Source organism: Oncorhynchus mykiss, chromosome 22 (genome assembly GCF_057628025.1).
Source record: "Oncorhynchus mykiss isolate SJ-2025 chromosome 22, ASM5762802v1, whole genome shotgun sequence".
NCBI lineage: Eukaryota > Metazoa > Chordata > Actinopteri > Salmoniformes > Salmonidae > Oncorhynchus > Oncorhynchus mykiss.
In genome coordinates, this window is record NC_143043.1 from 53,693,715 (window position 1) to 53,711,132 (window position 17,418).

General features: G+C 46.5%; 1 protein-coding gene and 1 long non-coding RNA gene across 2 annotated transcripts in view; both read left to right on the forward strand.

Annotated features, from left to right (window-relative positions):
* LOC149972915 (uncharacterized) overlaps positions 1 to 17,418 on the forward strand; it is a 1,172,247-nt gene that overhangs the window by 195,914 nt on the left and 958,915 nt on the right. The window lies entirely within an intron of this gene.
* Positions 1 to 17,418, forward strand: part of cfap65 (cilia and flagella associated protein 65) — a 70,306-nt gene that overhangs the window by 29,476 nt on the left and 23,412 nt on the right. Inside the window, exons 15-25 of the mRNA XM_036959450.2 lie at positions 1,088 to 1,234; positions 1,328 to 1,496; positions 6,145 to 6,273; positions 7,037 to 7,250; positions 8,324 to 8,452; positions 9,703 to 9,879; positions 10,225 to 10,291; positions 10,777 to 10,887; positions 11,578 to 11,769; positions 12,319 to 12,477; positions 16,134 to 16,265. Of these exons, the coding sequence (XP_036815345.2) occupies positions 1,088 to 1,234; positions 1,328 to 1,496; positions 6,145 to 6,273; positions 7,037 to 7,250; positions 8,324 to 8,452; positions 9,703 to 9,879; positions 10,225 to 10,291; positions 10,777 to 10,887; positions 11,578 to 11,769; positions 12,319 to 12,477; positions 16,134 to 16,265 (1,626 nt within the window). The remainder of the gene's footprint in view (positions 1 to 1,087; positions 1,235 to 1,327; positions 1,497 to 6,144; positions 6,274 to 7,036; positions 7,251 to 8,323; positions 8,453 to 9,702; positions 9,880 to 10,224; positions 10,292 to 10,776; positions 10,888 to 11,577; positions 11,770 to 12,318; positions 12,478 to 16,133; positions 16,266 to 17,418) is intronic.

Sequence of the window (17,418 nt, forward strand, 5' to 3'; positions counted from 1 at the left end):
GGGTTAGCAGAGTGGTTAAGGTTAGGTTTAGGCAGTAGGGTTAGCAGAGTGGTTAAGGTTTAGGCAGTAGGGTTAGCAGAGTGGTTAAGGTTAGGTTTAGACAGTAGGGTTAGCAGAGTGGTTAAGGTTAGGTTTAGTCAGTAGGGTTAGCAGAGTGGTTAGGTTTAGGCAGTAGGGTTAGCAGAGTGGTTAAGGTTAGGTTTAGGCAGTAGGGTTAGCAGAGTGGTTAGGTTTAGGCAGTAGGGTTAGCAGAGTGGTTAGGTTTAGGCAGTAGGGTTAGCAGAGTGGTTAAGGTTAGGTTTAGGCAGTAGGGTTAGCAGAGTGGTTAGGTTTAGTCAGTAGGGTTAGCAGAGTGGTTAGTTTTAGGCAGTAGGGTTAGCAGAGTGGTTAGGTTTAGTCAGTAGGGTTAGCAGAGTGGTTAGGTTAGGTTTAGACAGTAGGGTTAGCAGAGTGGTTAGGTTTAGTCAGTAGGGTTAACAGAGTGGTTAGGTTTAGGCAGTAGGGTTAGCAGAGTGGTTAGGTTTAGGCAGTAGGGTTAGCAGAATGGTTAGGTTTAGTCAGTAGGGTTAGCAGAGTGGTTAGGTTAGGTTTAGACAGTAGGGTTAGCAGAGTGGTTAGGTTTAGTCAGTAGGGTTAGCAGAGTGGTTAGGTTTAGGCAGTAGGGTTAGCAGAGTGGTTAGGTTTAGGCAGTAGGGTTAGCAGAGTGGTTAGGTTTAGGCAGTAGGGTTAGCAGAGTGGTTAGGTTTAGGCAGTAGGGTTAGCAGAGTGGTTAAGGTTAGGTTTAGGCAGTAGGGTTAGCAGAGTGGTTAAGGTTAGGTTTAGGCAGTAGGGTTAGCAGAGTGGTTAAGGTTAGGTTTAGGCAGTAGGGTTAACAGAGTGGTTAAGGTTAGATTTAGGCAGTAGGGTTAGCAGAGCTGCCTCCAGGGAAAGAGTCATGACAATGTTGGTGAGACTGGCTGTCTTTGAAAGAAAGATTGATACTGGCTATTGATTGAGTTGGTTGAGTGGAGGTTGAGTGTTGGTTAAGTAGAGTTTGAGTGGAGGTTGAGTGTTGGTTAAGTAGAGGTTGTGATTTTCCTCCTCCCAGGTGCAGACGTGGTCCTTCACCCCATTTGAGGAAATGGTTTACAATCTGAAGCCCAACCTGACCTTCTGGCCAATCCAGACGCCCGGATGCAGGAAGTCCCGCCTCCCCCTGAAAGTAGTGGGCATGGCCTCCAAAGGATCCATCCAGGTGTTAGTCTCCTCAGACCCCCCCCTCCCAGGTGAATTGTGTTAGTGTCTGTGTTAGGGTGGAAACTCTGTAATTGGTTCTCTCTCTCTCCAGGCAGAGCATGGGGTGCTGAATCTGGGGGAGGTGTTGGTGGGAGACTGTAGGTCCTTCGAGGTGCCTCTCATCAACAATGGTTCCTGTTCTGTCAGCTTCTGTTTGGCTGTACAACAGAGCCTGCTAGACCCGGGGTTGCCTGAGAACTCACAGAAGAAAGACCCTGTTGGTACGTATGAGATACCCCTGAGAACTCACAGAAGAAAGACCCTGTTGGTACGTATGAGATACCCCTGAGATCTCACAGAGTTGGTACAACATCCTGAAATCTTCTCTCTCTCTCCATGTATTGAACCTCTACTGCCACATCTATGTTACTTTACACAAATGCCTTCCCAACCATGCTCCTCCCCCTCCGCAAAGACAACCAATCCGAGACAGAATCAATAGACGATTTGAGCTATACTCGTCCCAGCCAACATGACCCCATTGGCCCCATGTAGGTATTCAGTGGGCAAGGTGGGCACGGGCTATCCCACGCCAAGTCAATACCAAGCCCAACACAACCAGCCCACACCAAGCCCAACACAACCAGCCCACGCCAAGTCAATACCAAGCCCAACACAACAAGCCCACACCAAGCCCAACACAACCAGCCCACACCAAGCCAACACGGGCCCTCCCGCACCAAGCCCAACACAACCAGCCCACACCAAGCCCAACACAACCAGCCCACGCCAAGTCAATACCAAGCCCAACACAACAAGCCCACACCAAGCCCAACACAACCAGCCCACACCAAGCCAACACGGGCCAGCCCACACCAAGCCCAACACAACCAGCCCACACCAAGCCCAACACAACCAGCCCACGCCAAGTCAATACCAAGCCCAACACAACCAGCCCACACCAAGCCCAACACAACTAGCCCACACCAAGCCCAACACAACCATCCCACACAAAGCCAACAACAAGCCCACACCAAGCCCAACACAACCAGCCCACACCAAGCCAACACGGGCCAGCCCACACCAAGCCAACACGGGCCAGGCAACACCAGCCCACACCAAGCCAACACAGGCCAGCCCACACCAAGCCCAACACGACCAGTCCACAACAAGCCAACACGGGCCAGCCCACACCAAGCCCAACACAACCAGCCCACATCAAGCCCAACACAACCAGCCCACACCAAGCCCAACATGGCCAGCCCAACACGGCCAGCCCACACCAAGCCCAACACAACCAGCCCACGCCAAGTCAATACCAAGCCCAACACAACCAGCCCACACCAAGACCAACACAACCAACCCACACCAAGACCAACACAACCAGCCCACACCAAGACCAACACAACCAGCCCACACCAAGACCAACATGGCCAGCCCAACACGGCCAGCCAACACCAAGCCCAACACAACCAGCCCACACCAAGACCAACATGGCCAGCCCAACACAACCAGCACACACCAAGCCCAGCACAACAAGCCCACACCAAGCCCAACACAACCAGCCCACACCAACCCAAAACAACCAGCCCACACCAAGCCCAACACAACCAGCCCACACCAAGCCCAACACAACCAGCCCACACCAAGCCCAACATGGCCAGCCCAACACGGCCAGCCCACACCAAGCCCAACACACCAAGCCCAACACAACCAGCCCACACCAAGACCAACACAACCACCCCACACCAAGCCCAACATGGCCAGCCCAACACAACCAGCACACACCAAGCCCAGCACAACAAGCCCACACCAAGCCCAACACAACCAGCCCACACCAACCCAAAACAACCAGCCCACACCAAGCCCAACACAACCAGCCCACACCAAGCCCAACACAACCAGCCCACACCAAGCCCAACATGGCCAGCCCAACACGGCCAGCCCACACCAAGCCCAACACACCAAGCCCAACACAACCAGCCCACACCAAGACCAACACAACCACCCCACACCAAGCCCAACATGGCCAGCCCAACACGGCCAGCCCACACCAAGACCAACACAACCAACCCACACCAAGACCAACACAACCAACCCACACCAAGACCAACACAACCAGCCCACACCAAGACCAACACAACCAACCCACACCAAGACCAACACAACCAGCCCACACCAAGCCCAACACAACCAGCCCACACCAAGCCCAGCACAACCAGCCCACACCAAGCCCAACACAACCAGCCCACACCAAGCCCAACACAACCAACCCACACCAAGCCCAACACAACTAACCCACACCAAGCCCAACACAACCAACCCACACCAAGCCCAACACAACTAACCCACACCAAGCCCATCTAGGGGCTCATTAGAATGTTTGTACTGTTTTTTTTGTACAACTGTAACTGACTTACTGACTTACTGAGTTACTGAGTTACTGACTTACTGACTTACTGAGTTACTGACTTACTGACTTACTGACTTACTGAGTTACTGACTTACTGACTTACTGACTTACTGAGTTATTGAGTTACTGAGAGCGTCGTTCCAGTCTTTTGTTGTGTGATGCCCAGTTTGGTGCTCTTGTACACTTCCAATGACGAATAAGTGTTACGCCACATATGACTTAAAAGTTTATCTTCAATCATTGAGTCATTTAGCAGATGTTCTTATCCGTAGCGACTTATCCGTAGCGACTTATCCGTAGCAACTTATCCGTAGCGACTTATCAGTAGCGACTTATCCGTAGCGACTTATCAGTAGCGACTTATCAGTAGCGACTTATCAGTAGCGACTTATCCGTAGCGACTTATCCGTAGCGACTTATCCGTAGCGACTTATCCGTAGCGACTTATCCGTAGCGACTTATCAGTAGCGACTTATCCGTAGCGACTTATCAGTAGCGACTTATCAGTAGCGACTTATCAGTAGCGACTTATCCGTAGCGACTTATCCGTAGCGACTTATCCGTAGCGACTTATCAGTAGCGACTATCAGTAGCGACTTATCAGTAGCGACTTATCCGTAGCGACTTATCCGTAGCGACTTATCAGTAGCGACTTATCAGTAGCGACTTATCCGTAGCGACTTATCCGTAGCGACTTATCTGTTGTGCATTCAGCCAGACGATACAACCTCATACCACAGGTGCATCGACCATGATGTTGGCAGCCTACATGGGACCGATATTACAGCCCGCATCACCGTGCCAACGTGGACATGCTGCTGAGACTACTACCGTTACCTCATACTGGTGGTGCCACCATGTGTGGTGGGGGCGGTGGTGTACGTACCTGCGTTCTCCACCGTATGTACCACTGCTGTAGGGGGATGGGGAGTACGGCAGTGTAGCCGAGCTCGCTAGTGCAGCTGAGAGGCGACGTGATTGGCTTGAAACTCCCCGGTCACACCACACTGTGATTCTGTTCTGTTTTTGTTCAGCTTACTTACTTACTAAACCCTCTTCATAAAGCCACAAACATCGTCTGCCACTGGAGTCTGTCTTTGGCCAACACTCCTCCAGGTTCACTGTCCCATAACAGACCCATCTCCTCCAGGTTCACTGTCCCATAACAGACCCATCTCCTCCAGGTTCACTGTCCCATAACAGACCCATCTCCTCCAGGTTCACTGTCCCATAACAGACCCATCTCCTCCACATTCACTGTCTCATAACAGACCCATCTCCTCCATTTCCTCCAGGTTCACTGTCTCATAACAGACCCATCTCCTCCATTTCCTCCAGGTTCACTGTCTCATAACAGACCCATCTCCTCCATCTCCTCCAGGTTCACTGTCCCATAACAGACCCATCTCCTCCAGGTTCACTGTCCCATAACAGACCCATCTCCTCCAGGTTCATTGTCCCATAACAGACCCATCTCCTCCAGGTTCACTGTCCCATAACAGACCCATCTCCTCCAGGTTCACTGTCCCATAACAGACCCATCTCTTCCATCTCCTCCAGGTTCACTGTCCCATAACAGACCCATCTCCTCCATCTCCTCCAGGTTCACTGTCCCATAACAGACCCATCTCCTCCATCTCCTCCAGGTCCACTGTCCCATAACAGACCCATCTCCTCCAGGTTCACTGTCCCATAACAGACCCATCTCCTCCAGGTTCACTGTCCCATAACATACCCATCTCCTCCATCTCCTCCAGGTTCACTGTCCCATAACAGACCCATCTCCTCCATCTCCTCCAGGTTCACTGTCCCATAACAGACCCATCTCCTCCAGGTTCACTGTCCCATAACAGACCCATCTCCTCCAGGTTCACTGTCCCATAACAGACCCATCTCCTCCAGGTTCATTGTCCCATAACAGACCCATCTCCTCCAGGTTCACTGTCCCATAACAGACCCATCTCCTCCAGGTTCACTGTCCCATAACAGATCCATCTCCTCCATCTCCTCCAGGTTCACTGTCCCATAACAGACCCATCTCCTCCAGGTTCACTGTCCCATAACAGACCCATCTCCTCCAGGTTCACTGTCCCATAACAGACCCATCTCCTCCACATTCACTGTCTCATAACAGACCTATCTCCTCCATCTCCTCCAGGTTCACTGTCCCATAACAGACCCATCTCCTCCACATTCACTGTCTCATAACAGACCTATCTCCTCCATCTCCTCCAGGTTCACTGTCCCATAACAGACCCATCTCCTCCATCTCCTCCAGGTTCACTGTCCCATAACAGACCCATCACCTCCAGGTTCACTGTCCCATAACAGACCCATCTCCTCCATCTCCTCCAGGTTCACTGTCCCATAACAGACCCATCTCCTCCAGGTTCACTGTCCCATAACAGACCCATCTCCTCCATCTCCTCCAGGTTCACTGTCCCATAACAGACCCATCTCCTCCAGCTCCTCCAGGTTCAGTGGTTAATAGCTTTATCCTGTTCTGTGTATTAAAGCCCTGGAGCTGGACTCTGAGAGAGGCACCATCCCAGCTCGCTCCAGGCTGCTGATCCGCTCCACCGTGAGGCCTGCCAGGAGGACCAGATACTGCTGGGACCTCACATACCAGACACTCAGCTCTGCAGGTAGGTCTCCTGTTAGACAGCAGATACTCAGCTCTGCAGGTAGGTATCCTGTTAGACAGCAGATACTCAGCTCTGCAGGTAGGTATCCTGTTAGACAGCAGATACTCAGCTCTGCAGGTAGGTCCCCTGATAGACAGCAGATACTCAGCTCTGCAGGTAGGTCCCCTGATAGACAGCAGATACTCAGCTCTGCAGGTAGGTCCCCTGATAGACAGCAGACACTCAGCTCTGCAGGTAGGTTCCCCTGTTAGACAGCAGATACTCAGCTCTGCAGGTAGGTCCCCAGCATCAGCATTTCAATGAGTAACTGTGATGTAATGGTTGTTTTTAAGAATTTTCCTAACCTTTCCCTCTCCCCTTGACTGTTTGTCTCTCTCCTCCCTCTCCCTCCCGGTGGTTGGCTGTGCTTTTCGACTGTGGTCCCTGGACTGTCTGTCTCTTTCTCCTCTCTGTACTCTCTCCTCCCTCTCCCTCCCGGTGGTTGGCTGTGCTGTTCGACTGTGGTCCCTGGACTGTCTGTCTCTTTCCCCTCTCTCCCTCCCGGTGGTGGGCTGTGTGCTGCTTGACTGTGGTCCCTGGACTGTCTGTCTCTTTCTCCTCTCTGTACTCTCTCCTCCCTCTCCCTCCCGGTGGTTGGCTGTGCTGTTCGACTGTGGTCCCTGGACTGTCTGTCTCTTTCCCCTCTCTCCCTCCCGGTGGTGGGCTGTGCTGCTCGACTGTGGTCCTTGGACTGTCTATCTCTCTCCCCTCTCTCTGCCTCCAGGCTCTGTGCTGGATGCTCCCCAGGCTCTGTGCCAGGTGCAGGGTGAAGGGGTGTTCCCCACCCTGGAGGTGACAGATGTGCGTTGCAGCGGCAGCGTGGAGGGGCTCAGCAAGCTGCAGATCTGGAGCCTCTTTTCTCTGGGACACCTCAACGCCCACCTGCAGCGAGACCCCGCCCCTCCGGAGCTCACCTACCGGGTGCCCACCAGACACAGGTGGGTTAGTAGGGACTATGAACTTTGTCAGATAAACACAAGTCTCTTGGTGACTGTGGAGTGAAGCAAGGCAAAAAAGGAGGTCAATTCCATTTTAGGATTGGATTCGATTCCTTTTCAATTCAGTCATTCAATTCCTTTTCAAGTCAGTCATTCGATTCCTTTTCAAGTCAGTCATTCGATTCCTTTTCAAGTCAGTCATTCGATTCCTTTTCAAGTCAGTCATTCGATTCCTTTTCAAGACAGTCATTCGATTCCTTTTCAAGACAGTCATTCGATTCCTTTTCAAGTCAGTCATTCGATTCCTTTTCAAGTCAGTCATTCGATTCCTTTTCAAGACAGTCATTCGATTCCTTTTCAAGACAGTCATTCGATTCCTTTTCAAGTCAGTCATTCGATTCCTTTTCAAGACAGTCATTCGATTCCTTTTCAAGTCAGTCATTCGATTCCTTTTCAAGTCAGTCATTCGATTCCTTTTCAAGACAGTCATTCGATTCCTTTTCAAGTCAGTCATTCGATTCCTTTTCAAGTCAGTCATTCGATTCCTTTTCAAGTCAGTCATTCGATTCCTTTTCAAGACAGTCATTCGATTCCTTTTCAAGACAGTCATTCGATTCCTTTTCAAGTCAGTCATTCGATTCCTTTTCAAGTCAGTCATTCGATTCCTTTTCAAGTCAGTCATTCGATTCCTTTTCAAGTCAGTCATTCGATTCCTTTTCAAGACAGTCATTCGATTCCTTTTCAAGTCAGTCATTCGATTCCTTTTCAAGTCAGTCATTCGATTCCTTTTCAAGTCAGTCATTCGATTCCTTTTCAAGTCAGTCATTCGATTCCTTTTCAAGACAGTCATTCGATTCCTTTTCAAGTCAGTCATTCAAATCCTTTTCAATTCAGTCAATTCAGAGAACAAACTGAAAATCCCCCCAAAAACACTCAATTGAAATGTGAATTGACACCAACCCCTATCTACCCATCTATGAACTGTTGTGACATTTGTAATATCAGTGAATGGAATTGGCCTGCCGTTATATACCGTGTGTAGTTGAGGTGTGTCTGTCCCCCACTTCCTCCAGTCTGCGTCGCTGTCCCTCCATCTTCACGGCGGCCATGTTGGATTTCAACTTCAGCGCTGCTCCGCTGGGCTCAGACCCCTCCAATGTGCTGCTGATGTTTGAGAACACTGGGAGCATCGCTGTCGAGTGGTCAGTATCTGTAATGCTATGCTAATATGCTGTGTTATTCTATGCTTTGTTATGCTGTGCTATGCTTTTCTATGCTATGCTATGTTTTTCTATGTGTTCTATGCTATGTTATGCTATGCTATGTTATGTTGTGCTATGCTTTTCTATTCTATGCTATGTTATGCTATGTTATGTTGTGCTATGCTTTTCTATTCTATGCTATGTTATGCTATGCTATGTTATATTGTGCTATGCTTTTCTATTCTATGTTATGCTATGCTATGTTATGTTGTGCTATGCTTTTCTATTCTATATTATGTTGTGCTATGCTTTTCTATTCTATGTTATGTTGTGCTATGCTTTTCTATTCTATGTTATGCTATTCTATGTTGTGCTATGCTTTTCTATTCTATGTTATGTTGTGCTATGCTTTTCTATTCTATGTTATGTTGTGCTATGCTTTTCTATTCTATGCTATGTTATGCTATGCTATATTATGTTGTGCTATGCTTTTCTATTCTATGTTATGTTGTGCTATGCTTTTCTATTCTATGTTATGCTATGCTTTTCTATCCTATGTTATGCTATGTTATGCTTTTCTATGTTATGCCATGCTTTTCTATTCTATGTTATGCTATGCTTTTCTATCCTATGTTATGCTATGCTTTTCTATGTTAGGCTATGTTATGCTATGCTTTTCTATGTTAGGCTATGTTGTGCTATGCTTTTCTATCCTATGTTATGCTATGCTTTTCTATCCTATGTTGTGCTATGCTTTTCTATTCTATCCTATGTTATGCTATGCTTTTCTATCCTATGTTATGTTGTGCTATGCTTTTCTATCCTATGTTGTGCTATGCTTTTCTATCCTATGTTATGCTATGCTTTTCTATCCTATGTTGTGCTATGCTTTTCTATCCTATGTTGTGCTATGCTTTTCTATCCTATGTTATGCTATGCTTTTCTATCCTATGTTATGCTATGCTTTTCTATCCTATGTTATGTTGTGCTATGCTTTTCTATCCTATGTTGTGCTATGCTTTTCTATCCTATGTTATGCTATGCTTTTCTATCCTATGTTGTGCTATGCTTTTCTATCCTATGTTGTGCTATGCTTTTCTATCCTATGTTATGCTATGCTTTTCTATCCTATGTTGTGCTATGCTTTTCTATGTTAGGCTATGCTTTTCTATGTTATGCTATGCTTTTCTATGTTAGGCTATGCTCTAAACTAAGCTATGCTATTCTATGCTAACCTCCACTCCCTCCAGGTCGTTCCTGTTCCCAGAAGACCAACAGATAGAGCTTGAGTACTGGGCTGAGACTGGGGAGTTCAGCGCTACAGAGCTCCACCACATGAAGGCGCAGGATAACAGGCTGTTTAATATAGCACCCCGCTCTGGTAAACTACACCCAGGACAGCAGAAGGCAGTAACATTTAGCTACAGGTATGCTCTAATCCAGGGGTGGGCAACATTTTTGGGCTTTAGGGCCACATCAGGATTTAGAAATTCAATGTCCAAACTGATTTTAGTCGTTAAAATTAATCAGTAGGCGAGAAGAAGGGCAGTTATTTTCAAATACTGTAGGTCCATTATTATCTCTACATATCCCCTCCACTCCCTGCTCTAGTCTCATGTTGCACTACTTCCAAATTACTCGGCTATTGAGGTTGGATACACAGACACAACAAAAAATAATAGCCCTTAATAATAAATCATTCAAGAAAATAATGACGTGATTTAATATTCTTCACATACCGTCCGTCTTGTTGTTGTTGTTGTTGTTCACAGACATAACTTTGTTGGTACTGACCGTCTCCCAGTCCTGTTCAAGCTGTCTCACGGCAGAGAGATTCTGGTGAGACAAAACAGTCATATTTTATGCGCCGGTTTTCCTATGAAACAGATTCTAGTCTAGACCTCTCCGTTGAACCTGCTTGTTAATTCAGGATCAGATGTTGTCTTGGGAACCAGAATTTTAGATGTCTGGGTTTGTTAATTCAGGATCAGACGTCGTCTTGGGAACCAGGATTTTACATGTCTGGGTTTGTTAATTCAGGATCAGATGTCGTCTTGGGAACCAGTCTTTTTAGATGTCTGGGTTTGTTCATTCAGGATCAGATGTCGTCTTGGGAACCAGTCTTTTTAGATGTCTGGGTTTGTTCATTCAGGACCAGATGTCGTCTTGGGAACCAGTCTTTTTTAGATGTCTGGGTTTGTTCATTCAGGATCAGATGTCGTCTTGGGAACCAGTCTTTTTTAGATGTCTGGGCTGAGGATAGAATACAACTGTATCTCGTGCTGATAATACCGACGGTCTCCGTTTTGTTTGTCTGTGTGCAGTTGAACTTCATGGGAGTGACGGTGGAGAGAGACAGACACTACCTCCACTTCACCTGCACCAAGCACGTCTTTGCCCCAGTGCCAATCGGGGGGTTCAGTCCACCTAAACAGGTTAGACTCCCTGCTCAGGCTTCACAATAAGTGATTGGTTTGCAGTGTAAAAGGTTGGGAAACTCACCTCATCCCGTCACCAATGTATAGAACCCACCTTGGTGGTTTCCCTCTGCCTCGCTATTCTTATTTTACTGCTGCTCTTTTTAATTATTTGTTACTTTTATTTTGTATTTTTTAGGTCATTTTCTTAAAACTGAATTGTTGGTTAAGAGCTTGTAAGTAAGTATTTCCCTGTAACGTTGTATTTGGCGCATGTGACAAATACAATTTAAATTTGATTTGAAGACCGCTATAATTACACCAGAAAGCGTATCATTCACTACGACCCTCAGTTTCAGCTAATTCTTCATCAAATCTAAATCTAAATCAAATCTAAACGTATTGGTCACATACACATGTTTATAGCAGATGTTATTGCGGGTGTAGCGAAATGCTTGTGTTTCTAGCGCCAACATTGCAGTAATATCTAACAGCATATACCCAATACTCATCCATATATTTATATATTCTTAATTTCATTATTTTACTTAGAGTTGTGTGTAATGTCAGAGCAGCATAGACTAAGATACAGTAGAATAGTATAGAATGTATATATATATATATATATATGATGAGTAATTCAAGATATGTAAACATTCATCCCTTCATCATGGAGAGTCGTCACAGTGTCTGGTTGGTGTATTACAGGTGTATGAGCTGTACAACGGAGGGGCTGTCCCTCTGAGGTACCGTGTGGACACAGAGCCCCTTGAGCAGCTGACGGCTGATAACTTTGGTCACCCCGTGCTGCAGTGTCTCAACCCCCAGGGAGAGGTGACGCCTGGCAGGACAGCCCTGCTGGAGTGGGTCCTCTCCCCCCTGGAGGCCAAGACTTACAGTGTGAGTAGCAACCCTCTGTTAGGTGACCTACAGGTTAGAGAGACGGGCATGCCACCCTAGATTTGCAGTTTGAAGTCCGAAGGGGAAAAACTGGTATCCTTCTAGGTATTCTAGATGCCATCTCCTGTCGTTGTACCATCTTCCTCTTCCTCTCTCCTGCCGTTGTACCCATCCTCCTCCTCCTCACACAGCCCTGTGTTTATTGTACCATCCTCCTCTCTCCTGTCGTTGTACCATCCTCCTCCTCTCTCCTGTCGTTGTAACATCTTCCTCTTCCTCTCTCCTGCCGTTGTACCATCCTCCTCCTCCTCACACAGCCCTGTGTTTATTGTACCATCCTCCTCTCTCCTGCCATTGTACCATCTTCCTCTTCCTCTCTCCTGCCTCCTCCTCCTCCTCACACAGCCCTGTGTTTATTGTACCATCCTCCTCTCTCCTGTCGTTGTACCATCCTCCTCCTCTCTCCTGTCGTTGTAACATCTTCCTCTTCCTCTCTCCTGCCGTTGTACCATCCTCCTCCTCGTCACACAGCCCTGTGTTTATTTCCAGGTGGACATCTCTATCCATGTGCTGGAGGGAGACACCATGCTGTTGACTTTTGAAGGCTGTGGGTTTGATAACAGTGTGCTGGGAGAGTCGGCACCACTACAGCTTCATGATGGCTACATGTCTGTCCCCAGCACACAGAGGATGGCCCTGCCCAACCAGGTGAGTGGCCCATCTACCTCTTCCCATATAGTCTTACCTGGTCCTGTTTGGCTCAGTTGGTAGAGCATGTCTCTTGCAATGACAAGATAGTTGGCTCGATTTTCCCAGAACCACCTGCATGACTAAGTCTCTGCTTAGTCGGCATTATTCTATTATAAATTGGTCATCAAATTTGATCTGATCTTCATCTAGGTCACAACAACAGACAAACACAGTCTGCTTGAACTAATAACACACAAAAATTATATGTTTTCATGTCTTTATTGAACACACCGTGTAAACATCCACAGTGCAGGGTGGGAAAAGTATGTGAACCCCTGGATTTAAAAACTGGTTGACCCTCCTTTTTGCAGCAATAACCTCAACCAATATTTTTCTGTAGTTGTGGATCAGACCTGCACAACGGTCAGGAGGAATTTTGGACCATTCCTCTTTATAAAACTGTTTCAGTTCAGCAATATTCTAAAGATGTCTGGTGTGAACCGCTCTCTTGAGTTCATGCCACAGCATCTCAATCGGGTTGAGGTCAGGACTCTGACTGGGCCACTCCAGAAGGCGTATTTTCTTCTGTTGTTGATTTACTTCTGTGTTTTGGGTCATTGTCCTGTTGCATCACCCAACTTCTCTTGAGCTTCAGTTGGTGGACAGATAGCCTTACATTCTCCTGCAAAATGTCTTGATAAACTTGGGAATTCATTTTTCCGTCGACGATAGCAAGCTGTCCAGGCCCTGAGGCAGCAAAGCAGCTTCAAACCATGATGCTCCCTCCACCAAATCAAATCAAATTTATTTACAGTGCCTTGCGAAAGTATTCGGCCCCCTTGAACTTTGCGACCTTTTGCCACATTTCAGGCTTCAAACATAAAGATATAAAACTGTATTTTTTTGTGAAGAATCAACAACAAGTGGGACACAATCATGAAGTGGAACGACATTTATTGGATATTTCAAACTTTTTTAACAAATCAAAAACGGAAAAATTGGGCGTGCAAAATTATTCAGCCCCTTTACTTTCAATGCAGCAAACTCTCTCCAGAAGTTCAGTGAGGATCTCTGAATGATCCAATGTTGACCTAAATGACTAATGATGATAAATACAATCCACCTGTGTGTAATCAAGTCTCCGTATAAATGCACCTGCACTGTGATAGTCTCAGAGGTCCGTTAAAAGCGCAGAGAGCATCATGAAGAACAAGGAACACACCAGGCAGGTCCGAGATACTGTTGTGAAGAAGTTTAAAGCCGGATTTGGATACAAAAAGATTTCCCAAGCTTTAAACATCCCAAGGAGCACTGTGCAAGCGATAATATTGAAATGGAAGGAGTATCAGACCACTGCAAATCTACCAAGACCTGGCCGTCCCTCTAAACTTTCAGCTCATACAAGGAGAAGACTGATCAGAGATGCAGCCAAGAGGCCCATGATCACTCTGGATGAACTGCAGAGATCTACAGCTGAGGTGGGAGACTCTGTCCATAGGACAACAATCAGTCGTATATTGCACAAATCTGGCCTTTATGGAAGAGTGGCAAGAAGAAAGCCATTTCTTAAAGATATCCATAAAAAGTGTTGTTTAAAGTTTGCCACAAGCCACCTGGGAGACACACCAAACATGTGGAAGAAGGTGCTCTGGTCAGATGAAACCAAAATTGACCTTTTTGGCAACAATGCAAAACGTTATGTTTGGCGTAAAAGCAACACAGCTGAACACACCATCCCCAATGTCAAACATGGTGGTGGCAGCATCATGGTTTGGGCCTGCTTTTCTTCAGCAGGGGCAGGGAAGATGGTTAAAATTGATGGGAAGATGGATGGAGCCAAATACAGGACCATTCTGGAAGAAAACCTGATGGAGTCTGCAAAAGACCTGAGACTGGGACGGATATTTGTCTTCCAACAAGACAATGATCCAAAACATAAAGCAAAATCTACAATGGAATGGTTCAAAAATAAACATATCCAGGTGTTAGAATGGCCAAGTCAAAGTCCAGACCTGAATCCAATCGAGAATCTGTGGAAAGAACTGAAAACTGCTGTTCACAAATGCTCTCCATCCAACCTCACTGAGCTCGAGCTGTTTTGCAAGGAGGAATGGGAAAAAATTTCAGTCTCTCGATGTGCAAAACTGATAGAGACATACCCCAAGCGACTTACAGCTGTAATCGCAGCAAAAGGTGGCGCTACAAAGTATTAACTTAAAGGGGCTGAATAATTTTGCACGCCCAATTTTTCAGTTTTTGATTTGTTAAAAAAGTTTGAAATATCCAATAAATGTCGTTCCACTTCATGATTGTGTCCCACTTGTGGTTGATTCTTCACAAAAAAATACAGTTTTATATCTTTATGTTTGAAGCCTGAAATGTGGCAAAAGGTCGCAAAGTTCAAGGGGGCCGAATACTTTCGCAAGGCACTGTATATAGCCCTTCGTACATCAGCTGATATCTCAAAGATATCCAAACAGCAAGCAATGCAGGTGTAGAAGCACGGTGGCTAGGAAAAACTCCCTAGAAAGGCCAAAACCTAGGAAGAAACCTATAGAGGAACCAGGCTATGAGAGATGGGCAGTCCTCTTCTGGCTGTGCCGGGTGGAGATGCTTTACAGTTGGGATGAGGTTTTGATGTTGGTGTGTTGCCTTTTTTTTCTCCACACATAGTGTTGTGTGTTCCTTCCAAACAACTCAACTTTAGTTTCATCTGTCCACAGAATATTTTGCCAGTAGCTTTGTGGAACATCCAGGTGCTCTTTTGTAAACTTCAGACATGCAGCAATGTTTTTTTGGACAGCAGTGGCTTCTTCCGTGGTGTCCTCCCATGAACACCATTCTTGTTCAGTGTTTTACGTATCGTAGACGCGTCAACAGAGATGTTAGCATGCTCCAGAGGTTTCTGTAAGTCTTTAGCTGACACTATAGGATTCTTCATAACCTCATTGAGGATTCTGGACTGTGCTCTTGCAGTCATCTTTGCAGGACGGCCACTCCTAGGGAGAGTAGCAACAGCGCTGAACTTTCTCCATTTATAGACAATGTCTTACCGTGGACTGATGAACATCAAGGCTTTTAGAGATACTTTTGTAACCCTTTCCAGCTCTATGCAAGTCAACAATTCTTATTCTTAGGTCTTCTGAGATCTCTTTTGTTCGAGGCCCGGTTCACATCAGTCAATGCCTCTTGTGAATAGCAAACTCACATTTTGTGAGTGTTTTTTATATTGCAGGGCAGCTCTAACCAACATCTCCAATCTCGTCTCATTGATTGGGCTCCAGGTTAGCGGACTCATGACTCCAATTATCTTTTGGAGAAGTCATTAGCCTAGGGGTTCACATACTTTTTCCAACCTACACTGTGAATGTTTAAATGATGTATTCAATATAGACAAGAAAAATACGATAATTTGTGTTATTAGTTAAAGCAGACTGTGTTGGTCTGTTGTTGTGACTTAGATGAAGATCAGATCTGTTTTCATCACCAATTTATGCAGAAATCCAGGTCATTCCAAAGGGGTTCACATACTTTTTCTTGCCACTGTAACTAATGCCATCATGGGATCCCTTTGTATCTCTCTACCTGTCCTGGGGCTCCTATTGGCCAATGTTTTAGTGATAAAGTATGACAGAGGCTACACTCATAACCCCGGCCCTCTGTCTCGTCTGCAGGTGCTGTTCCTGTCAGAGGAGAGATTGTGTCTTGGGGACATCCCAGTCTGCTCTCGCTCCACACGGGTCCTGTTCCTGACGAATGTCTCCCACAGCGACAGAGTCCTCTACAACTGGAACCTGACTGACCAGGTTAGCGTGCAGTATATTAGCCTGGAGCCTGACTGACCAGGTTAGCATGCAGTATATTAGCCTGGAACCTGACTGACCAGGTTAGCATGCAGTATATTAGCCTGGAACCTGACTGACCAGGTTAGCATGCAGTATATTAGCCTGGAACCTGACTGACCAGGTTAGCATGCAGTATATTAGCCTGGGACCTGACTGACCAGGTTAGCATGCAGTATATTAGCCTGGGACCTGACCAGGTTAGCATGCAGTATATTAGCCTGGAACCTGACTGACCAGATTAGCATGCAGTATATTAGCCTGGAACCTGACTGACCAGGTTAGCATGCAGTATATTAGCCTGGGACCTGACCAGGTTAGCATGCAGTATATTAGCCTGGAACCTGACTGACCAGATTAGCATGCAGTATATTAGCCTGGAACCTGACTGACCAGGTTAGCATGCAGTATATTAGCTCAGCACCTACGTTTTTAAGAATGTGTGAATGACCACTAACTTTTCTAGTCCTGTATATGCCTGATAAATGTACTTTTTAACCAGGTTGTCCCATTGAGGTCAAAGTATCTCTCCTTCAAGGAGACCTTATGGGCGTTGTTGTTTAGCGGGGTTTGGCTCTTACCCCGGTATCTGTGTGTTAGAGATGTCGTCGAGGAATATGAGGTGTCTCCTCGTACTCATCGCCCAGGAAGCTCCAATTCAAATCCCATTAGACAGCTCTGCAAGCGTCACTGAGCAACTATCGTCATGTAGTGCCATTACAGCCGGTAGGTATGTTCTTCCAAAAAGGGTCTACATACAAATTTGGCATTAGAGAGGAGACACCTCATACTCATCGTCGACGTCTAACGCACAGATACTGGGGTAAAATATATCTATGATTGTGCTGTACACTGTACGTACTGCAGCGTCCTGGACATACTGCAGTATACTGTATATACTGTAGTGTACTGGACATACTGCAGCATACTGTACATACTGCAGTATACTGTACATACTGCAGCATACTGTACATACTGCAGTATACTGTACATACTGCAGCGTACTGGACATACTGCAGCATACTGTACATACTGCAGCATACTGTACATACTGCAGCGTACTGGGCATACTGCAGCATACTGTACATACTGCAGTATACTGTACATACTGCAGTGT